This window comes from Montipora capricornis, chromosome 1 (genome assembly GCF_036669925.1).
Source record: "Montipora capricornis isolate CH-2021 chromosome 1, ASM3666992v2, whole genome shotgun sequence".
In the NCBI taxonomy this organism is placed as follows: Eukaryota; Metazoa; Cnidaria; class Anthozoa; order Scleractinia; family Acroporidae; genus Montipora; species Montipora capricornis.
Window position 1 is genome coordinate 40,211,273 of NC_090883.1, and position 10,000 is coordinate 40,221,272.

The 10,000-nt window shown below is 38.8% G+C and overlaps 1 protein-coding gene across 1 annotated transcript in view; it reads right to left on the reverse strand.

The window, feature by feature from the left end:
* Positions 1-10,000, reverse strand: part of LOC138043602 (fibrillin-1-like) — a 35,245-nt gene that overhangs the window by 23,462 nt on the left and 1,783 nt on the right. Inside the window, exons 1-5 of the mRNA XM_068889957.1 lie at positions 9,807-10,000; positions 9,289-9,351; positions 8,325-8,405; positions 1,122-2,910; positions 507-626 (exon numbers count right to left, since the gene is read on the reverse strand). The exon at positions 9,807-10,000 is cut by the window's right edge and continues 1,783 nt beyond it. Coding sequence (XP_068746058.1) covers positions 507-626; positions 1,122-2,889 — 1,888 coding nt within the window. The 5' untranslated portion in view covers positions 2,890-2,910; positions 8,325-8,405; positions 9,289-9,351; positions 9,807-10,000. The remainder of the gene's footprint in view (positions 1-506; positions 627-1,121; positions 2,911-8,324; positions 8,406-9,288; positions 9,352-9,806) is intronic.

Below are 10,000 nucleotides of genomic sequence, written 5' to 3' on the forward strand. Positions count from 1 at the left end.
TTGTTATCTTTGCAGGAATGAATGAGTTAAAATAATTTTTTTGTGCTTTAGTATCTCACTGTTTTAGCATATACTAATTAGCAAGTATTCAGCGAAGTGGAGGTGGCCATTGGTGGATAACCACATCGTTCGTCTTGTTAGAGGATTAATTAAATTGTGGCTTACAAGTCGCGAGAAAAGAATGATGTACTGTAATCGCTAGGATTTTTCTTAATATTTCGCTCACGTTATACAGAAATTGAAATGGTGCTCGACTTCATCGAATATATTGATTCAATTGAGGCCCAAATAGCATTCAAAACTGCATTGTGACGTTTATAGTATTGAATTGCTTGGAAAGGTGTTGGACAGCGGTTATCCGTAACATTGTACGAAGGAGACAGGCTGTTGTAGTCAGCCATCTTGAGTGTCCAAGCTGCGAATAAGGACCTTCTGTTGCTAGTACTGGCCTCTAGACTAAGGTCGCCAATCTAGCTTATAAATCTCAGTCAACAGACCATTTTTACCTTGACAGTATTTCCCAGTAAATCCATGCGAGGGACAGCGGCACTCGTAAGTCCCCGGAAGATTGATGCACTCTGAGAGCCGGTGACATCCGTCAATTCCACGCCAACACTCATTTACGTCTGATGAAACAAGTAAAACAAGATTGAGTTGTTCAAAAGTATATTTTAGCCAATCGGATTCGGTGAAAAGGGAATTCCTTTGTTATACATTTTAATATTATTTTAACCCTTTGGCTACTAGGGATTTGGCCGAAAAACACGTTTTGAAGCTAGTTGAGGGGTTTTTTGGTCACTGTCGTGCTGTTTAAGAGCTAAATCTCCCTACAAGCCCGTTCCCAGGTTGTACACTCCGCGGCCTTTTCAACCAGGTGCAAAAAAAGGGCTTGCAAAGTTCGGGCATGCGCAGAAAACAAAATTTCGACAAAGAAAAAAGAAAATGAAAAGAACGTTTGTTGTACAACGAGACCAAACAATGAAAAAAGTACGTTGGATTTTTTTAAAACAACAACATAGTAAGTAAAAGGACAAGGAATTACTCTTTGTACTAAGCAAGGTGAACTGAAAAGAGAACAATTAACTTGTAATTTAACTTGTAAAGTGACTAAAAGAACTCACCTGTCTCGTTAAGGAAAATAATCCTGTTAATAATCCACACAATGGAATAACGGAAAATGCTGTAGGGATGATTTGGAATGTCTCCGTGTATTTTGAATAAACGCTCTAAGAACAAAAAGTCATACTTCCAAAGGATCCTCAAGCGATCTGATGAATAAGTGTACCTCAAAACATTCAGAGAGAAAAATTCACGAACACTCCGAAGTTGCATTACTCGTATTATGAATTGCTCTATTGTTAGTTTGCGAACAAAGGTTATGGAGAAGCCATGGCTCTGTACAACAAATGCCAGAGATTTCTTGACGACTACCCGTAAATTTAAAACAGTGCGTCTTGTAGTTTGGAGATATCCGTCTAGATTACACATTGTTAGCTTAAAAATTGGTGCGCTTATGTTCAGTGAATTGACCAGAAAGCTCGAGCTTACACCCAACATCTGGCCCATGATTTCAAACGTACGAACGACAATCAACTTCCGGATAACAACGTGAAATTCCGCTACCGTCAGGTTGTAGGAAAGTTCTGCTTCAGTTTTGTTCACTTTTTCTGCTACCTCGGCTAAAGTAAGATTAAGGTTGATAGCATAACGTATCAAAGTCAGCCTCGCACAAAAATATTCGATCTTAAATGGGCTCAAGGTACGAATGTGAATGACTGTCAAACTGAATGCTTTACTTATTTGTAAGAAATTGACGTTGTATGATTCCAGGATCTCTGTGATTGCATCTTCAGTCTCTCTGTTTGCATCTTTGTTGATTTCGGTTAGCTGTGTGTCTATGTCGAAAATTAAAGCTACCAGATCCGGATAAACTTTGTATCTTTGAAGTTCCTCAACAGTCTCCTGGGTAAGTTCTGCTATCCTTGGTAAACTGATGTTCAACTTTTGTGGATCACTATCCTCGAATCCTAAAATGTAAGCAATGAGGTAATGCAAGTGTTTAGGAACTTCCGCTGACACCACCTCCAAGACTGTTGTCAAGTTCTCGTTCGATGCAGTTAGTTCAGTCCAGTTTACATGAAGTGAAGCGCGAACCTCGTCAACCGTTACTGTTAAGTTGCTGAAAAAATCAGCACCAAGCAATGAAATTTTACTAAAGTGACTCAGCGTGTAATTCTTTAGCTCGTCAGGGTTTTCAACAGCCAGAATCGCCGCCACTTCGGATGTCGTTTGGTTGAGAAAGTCAAATGTTGTCGGAGGCAGTCCGAGCCCTTGAGCAAAGGATCTGACATCTGGAACACTGAAGGGCTTCAGCAATATTTTTGCAATCGATTCATTTCTGATAGTAAGATTGTATGACAGGGCCAAATGATGTAACGTTTCGTTTCCTATTACGTTACTGTGGATGATGATGATACGGTCCAAAAATGTGGTAAGGACGGATTGTACCTCGGCGACAAACACACCGCTAAAAACTTCATCAAAAGTAATTTGGTCAAACTGTGCTGTATTTAGCAGGAATATTGCAACCTCGCGTAGAGAGAAGTCCAAGAACAACAAGCAGACTTCAGGCAAAGATAACCGGGTCGCAGTTTCCCCTCTTGAGCTGGTGTTCAGAGCTGCTTGAAGGATATCCGAAACAAAAACCGGTCTGCGACCATCTGGAGGATCGGGTGCTTCTTGAGAAACTACTTTTTGATCAGCAAGTGACCCCAGCTTGTAAAGACCCTTACATATTGAGCTTAGCTGTAAAGACATGCCGCTTGTCGAGATGACGAGGAAAAGGCAGCAAAGAGTGACGAGGCCACAAGATTGTTGCACTCTCCCCATTGCTTTCCGTGAAGTTATCACCTGAAAATGATTGGTGAAAATGTGCAAAATAAAATAACAAGTTTTGACAATATCTTTCTTTTAAGAAAATGTCAGTCATAATCCTCTCAAGTTTGGGAAATAAGAGAAAAACTGAACGTCTCCATCATTATTTACAATGGCCCAGGAGGGTCATACTCCAGTTTTAATTTTTCACAGTCCAGTTTTAATTTTGAGTCGTCGCCAGTTCTCTCACAGGTCACAGGTCATTGTTTTAGCAATACAGAAAGTATCCTAAACATTCATAAAAGCTAACCTTTGGCCTAAAAGCTTTTGTTTAGGCCTAAGGTTAGCTTTTATGAATGTTCAGGATACTTTCTGTATTGCTAAAACAATGACCTGTGAGAGAACTGGTGACGACGACTCACAAAATTAAAACTGGACAGTCCAGTTTTAAGTTTATTCACAGTCCGACTGTGAATAAAATTAAAACTGGCCATCATGATTATTTATCCAACAATTACACTTAATTAAAATGCGCCAAATTTCCGCGACTGCTTGCGTTGGAGTAATTATCATATGCCTTTTTAGATGTTTGGGTCAGGGATAACAGCAACAGTAAAATAGATAAACCTCCGTGATTTTTCTATTTGTTTCCAGACCTGCTACAACGGACGACATGCTCTTCATTACCTCGGACAAATTCCAAAACGATTTTTGTATTCAAAGTCTTAATAAATGCAAAAAAAAATCCTGATCAAATGTAAATTCCATTCTGACCAAATTCCTAAGTAACCTTGGTCTTTCCAAGACGACATTTTTTGTGTATAAAGTCTAGTCCTACGTCAGAGGAAATAAACTTTTTTTGAAGCACTTTCGGCATGGCTTACTTTGGAGTTCTATAGCTAAGTTCAGTTGGTTATTTTCGTATTTCTCAGTTGATTTTGTTGCGGCAACAAACGGCAAAGTCACTCTAAGTCTTCATCTCGCAAGATTTAAACAAACAGGAATACTAAAGCAGTTATGTTAAGAGGGAAAAAAGGAGGCCGACAATGGAGTCTTGAAGCCAGCTCCTCTCACTCCTTTTCTGTTTGGTTTGAACTTGTATCATGCAGACGGACGAAGATTGAAATAGTCACGTATTCGAGTAACGGAGTTACAGATTTTCAGGCGTGATGAAACTCCTTGTCCAAAGCTTCTGAATCGAAAACTATGAAAGTTAGTTATTTATCATAACGGAGCAATGTTCGGGTGTGTATCACATTTGTTTGTACTTCGGTCCAATACCCCAAATTCTCAGGGGCACCCAACGAGAATATAGTTCAAAACCACTTAAAAATAGCATTGTTAAACGTATACAAATATTTGGTTTTATCAACGGAGTTGATAATGTAAATTGGCCACCGTACAGAGATTCTAAAAGCTGACGTTTCGAGCGAATCGCTCTGACGAAGGGCTAACGCTCGAAACGTCAGCTCTTAGAATCTCTGTACGGTGGCCAATTTACATTACCAACTCCGTTGATAAAACCAAATTTTGGTATACTACTTCCCTACCGACGCAGCACCACAGTTTAAGCGGTAGATATAAAAATGGGCAATTATACCATTTTTTGGATGTTCGAAAATCCTAGGACGGGCAGGCAAGCAAGAAGTTTTAGAGCAAATGTTCTGAAAATTCTAGATCTCAAATCGTCTTCCGAACAGTTTTTTCCGAAAATTGACGTTGGGTTGACCCTGCCGGTTGAAGTGTCATCGGCAGTTGATTTTGAGTGGGAAATCTTTTCAACGATCTTTCAAAGAAATTTATGCGAAGTTATCAAGATAAATTCCTAAGTTCACTTGAACTCGAGGAGAAACCATCTAGAATACACTGCAATAAGGACGTTTGTTGCTTCGGCTTTGAAGTTACAAATCAGTCTTGCTTAACAAAAGCAGCTGTGGGAATATCGACTGGCGAACGAACAGATAAGTAAAAGGTTACTTAATCCACATCTCAATGCAAGTAAAAAATGACCTGAATGATCAATTGTTAAAAAGATGATAATCGAGTCGTTTCTGTTGGACTTACTTATCTCTAGGCTTTTGTAATTGAAATCACCATTGATGGGACGAGCAGTCACAAAATCCGTGGTAGCAAGGCACAAGTGCTGAAAAAATGTAGGGTAATAGCGAGATTTTTTCTTGTTCCATTTCTTTATTGAAGCCGCGTTGGTGAATCAAATGAATCGAAACCAAAACCGTGACGAAACGTTTTCTAACCGTCCTAAATGACTATCAAAGGAATTGTTTAAAAAGAAAAAAAAAAGAAAGCATTAACAGTGCAAACTATGATTAAGTTGGAAAAGAAAGGCCTGAATATGTTGCTGAATGTCTGGCCTGAAGGTTTGCCACTCGTACTGAAGTCCGACGTTGATAAAAAGTGGCAATAAGATCTATTAGTTTATTTTGCCTAGACCATCTAAGAGACTGAAAAGCACGCAAGTCATCTTAAGCAAATACAACAAAGTTTTTGAAACTGGGGGCACATCGAAAGGGCCTTAAGTTATGCTAATACAAGTTGAAAACAAGAAGAAACTTAATCATCCAAAAATAAATCATGAAGCTTCCGTATGAGATTTTTTCAGTCTTTTGGTTGAAATTTGCTGTCTTTAGCATGAGCGACAGAAAAAAAACTAACCTTTTACTGTCCGCCAATATTAACCCCGTAGAAGGCTCGTGTACACATGCGAAGGGTCAGTGCAAAAAGCAAGCAAATATCATGCGACCACTCTTTTGATATACTGACCGCTCAGGCATGCCATGCGATGCAAAATAATGTGGATCACAATGCGTAACCCATACGATAATTTGACAATTGTTTGAATTGAATCTATTGTTTTTAAAGTCTCCTAGGACTACGTTTTAACCAGTGATATATTGGCCTGGGCGCGGGTATTTAAGTTATGCAAATGAACTTCAAAGACAAGAGTAGTTGAACTCTGCAAATTTATCCATTGCATATTGTGGCTAATGCCTCGAATACACCGTTTGTTTAAACATCTTGTCCGCTTTGGTCGATCTTTCTGGAGCTTAAACTTGCATAGATTTGCAACTGTGAAGAACGTCATAGATGATGCCCGTTGGCGAATAAGCAAGAAGCTCTATGACCTTGTCTTTGATGTTCATTGACCTTTAACTATCATGAGAATAATAGAAAAAAGATGTATGATTTTTCCAGAAGTTTTATTGACTGACTCATGGTTGCACTCTTGCGTAGTGTTGGTCATAAAAACCTTGCCCAGAGGTATTTGTTACATAGTTACACTTGGTTGATTGTATCGCAGTTTTGTTGATAACCAGTATAGCCAGCAACATAAAATCTTTTTTTTTATTGTTAAACAATCCTTGATCGGTTTTACTGTTATGGTATATTTCTTGCGAGTCTGCAACAAATTCTTCAAACTTTATGCTGTTTTAACATTTCTCCAGCAACCGGCATCGCAACGGCGTCTTGCGGGCCCACGTGATCATTTAGAGTGACTCACTTGCAAAAAATGTTCTATTTTGTAACACCAGTCAAGCGACTCGTCGTCCTGGTAATGATAAATTAATTTTCTTGAGAAATTTCTAGAGACACAGATAACAAGAAGTAATGAACAATTTCTGGTGGACGAACAAAGGAGCGAATTTTCGTCCACCAACATGGAGGCGATGACGTAACCGTGAAAACCACCAAAAGCCGCTTTCGAAAAAACTGAAAACCCACATGTCAGTAATACTACTGCAAAGTAAGCAGTATTACAGATGAATAGAACTTGAATTTGTTACTCTGCAAAAGATAAACAAACCGATAATTTTTTGGGGTCGTATAGGTTTCAATAACTGAATACGTCATATGTTTCATTTACGTAATTAGCAAAAACTAAAACAATACCCATTTGAAACTAAATGTTAGTCGCTCTCCACTGCCTTCTAGAAACTGTTCAGTTGTGCGAAAAAAGATGTTACTTTCCTGGTCGCATGCTAGTTTTTATTGAGCGAATACAAATATAATTGGCTCGAGCTCTTTGCTAAGGTTAAGTTTTAAATGGCTTTCAAGATAGAGACGCGTCAGACTGTCAGAAAAGTGTAAAAAAAGACAATCTTTGGCAAGAATAAGGATAATTTCCTTTTATTGCATCTTGTAATTTATATCGAACATTCCCCGGAACATTCCCTTCCTATCTAAAGTCATCGAATCTAAAGTCATTCCCTTCCTATCTAAAGTCATCGAAAAAGCTGTAGTGTTTCAAATAAATCTTTATTTGGAAACTTACCAGGTTTATTCCACCTTTACAGTCTGCGTATCGTAAGCACCACTCCACGGAACAGGGGCACTCAACGTCAATTTTTGGAAAATATCTGTTCGGAAGACGATTTGGGATCTAGAATTTTCGGAACATTTGTTGTCAAATTTCTTGCTTGCCTGCCTGTCCCACTCGGATTTTCGAACATCTAAAAAATGGATGATTGCCCATTTTTAACGGATTTTTACCCTAAAAAGGTCACCTAGAAATTTCGGAAGCCTTTTTTCCGGCTGAAATTTTCGAGAAGGTAAGTTTTGATCTCTATAATTTTCGGATCACTAGACTTTCAGCTAGGAAATCCGAACGGACGAAAAATTTGTAGGAGATAATAATATGCCTATATCTACCGTTTAGATACTAAAATACGTTTAACAATGCTATGTTTAAGTGGTTTTGCACTATATTCTCGTTGGGTGCCCCTCACGGAAACCGCATTTTGACGTCTCTGGATCATCGTGAAGATGTTGTCCTGGTTGTAACTTACTCGGTGGAACGCGGAGAACATGAACCAAGCAAATTACGTAATAACACCGTGACGGTGCGCAGCGTTAAGGACGAACACGACGAATTAAAGGCAATAGCGTAGTTTTATTGAACAGAAATGCTCAAAGTTCCTAGTGGTACAACCTTGCAACTTGAAACGACGATAATATATTTACATCGACGGACCCAAGGTCCAGCCCAAGGTCGCATGCAGAGTTGAGAGGTAGATCACAAAGTCGTAAGGACGATGAAAGTCGGTTCGAACTAAAAGGCGATAAAAGGAAAACAGAAACTAATTTAGCTAACAACCTATATAAAAGTAACAAAAGGGTATATAGAAGGCTAAGACGGTAAACGCTAATAATTTCAAATAGCACATCAATGAAATACAACAAGAAATAAGATCAAACGAGCTGATTAACAATCTATATAGGATACGGGATACGATGATAGAAACTTGACAATGATCATATCTGATTCAGAGTAGATTGATCAATAAATCCATGTTGAGTACTAACGATTAAAAACTGACTGAAAACTAGATACCAAAGCAAATATATTAGTAGAATAAGACAAGCAAAACTTAAACTTAAAACCGACACTAAATACTGGAAAAAAACAAAATCAAGAAAACAGTGACACTTACTTTGGTTTGCACACGCACCAATACTAGTCTTGACCAAAAGCTCTATAGAGAACTTGACGATGAGCACGAGTGTAGATAGAACTAAAATCCAGATGGATGAAGAAGTTAACCTTACGAAGTCTACACTAGAACTGAACTACTGTGAAAAGCACTGAAACTTATGACTAGCAAAGGTAAAGGTAAAGTAACTTTATTTAACGTCGGTAGTTCCTTCAGCTACGAGGCTGGTATCAATGGAAGCCGACGTGCCTGAGATAACCCAGAAAACATTACGCATTTCCTATAGTAGTAGTAGTAGTAGTAGTAGTAGTAGTAGTAGTAGTAGTAGTACTTTATTTAGACACGTATCACTTGGTGAGACAGAGGCTCGTTTAAATGTGAAGGTGTATACAAAAATTAAAAGTAAAATTACAATACGTTATCTATTCAATAAAAGTACAAAGCTAGACTATAAAATTGAAATTTAAAGACTAGACTATAAATTTAAAAACTAGACTAAAAGATTTAACTATATAAACTACTCGATGCAAAAATTACAACAACAATTAGCCTGGTGGTCAGATTGACTTTGTTCAATCAGTAAATTTTTAAATATGAGGGTGTTAGGGCGAAGAATTCGCAACCATAATAGCAAACGTTATCTATGAAGGTGACAATCCTTAAAGAAATACCGAAACACGTACTAGCGATAATGTAAAAAATAAACGAGAAAACTGTTACAATATATCGATATCTTCGGATGCCATTTGGAGTCAATGCAGCCCCAGAGGAATTTGAATGCAAATTACAAGCCGAAAAATACCTCAGCGATCTAAATGGAGTAGACGTCTTAAGAGACGACATATTGGTATCAGGGTCAGGTGATACCATCAAAGAAGCCAATACAGACCATGACGACAACCTGATAAGGCTACTTCAAAGAGCACGCAAAGTAAACCTAAAGTTTAACAGTAAGAAGCTTAACCTTCGTAAGACAGAAGTACGTTACATGGGCCACGTCCTCACCAGCGAAGGCCTCCAGGCAGACCTAGATAAAATAAAAGCTGTCAGCAACATGCAAGCAAGAAACCCTCAGTTTACTCGGCTTTGTCAATTCAGTATTTCGCCAAGTTCCTACCAAGGCTGTCAGAGATTGCACACCCAATACGTGAGCTGACTACCAAGAATAGAAGCTTCGCGTGTGGTCAAAACAGCATGATAAGGCCTTCGAGGAAATCAAAACACTCGTTACAAGGCATCCAGTACTTAAGTACTACGACATGACGGCAGAAGTAACCATACAGTGTGATGCCAGCGAGAAAGGACTTGGAGCAACATTGCCTCAGAATGATTAGCCTGTGGCATTTGCCTCACGGTCTCTCTCTCAAGTAGAACAGCGCTACACTCAAATTGAAAAGGAATGTCTGCATGGCAATTGTCTTTGCATGCGCCAAGTTCAGCCAGTACATTACAAAAAGAGAGGTTATTACAGTTGAAACTGACCACAAACTCGCACTGCAGTCCATCTTTAAAAAGTCTTTGCTAAAGAACCGCCCCAAGCATACTACAGAGAATGCTGCTGCGACTGCAACGTTACAATCCCAACCGGTAAAATACAAGCCAGGTTCTCAAATGTACGTTGCTGATCACCTCTCAAGAGCGTACCTCAGGCAGACAGATGACTCGCCGAAGGATGA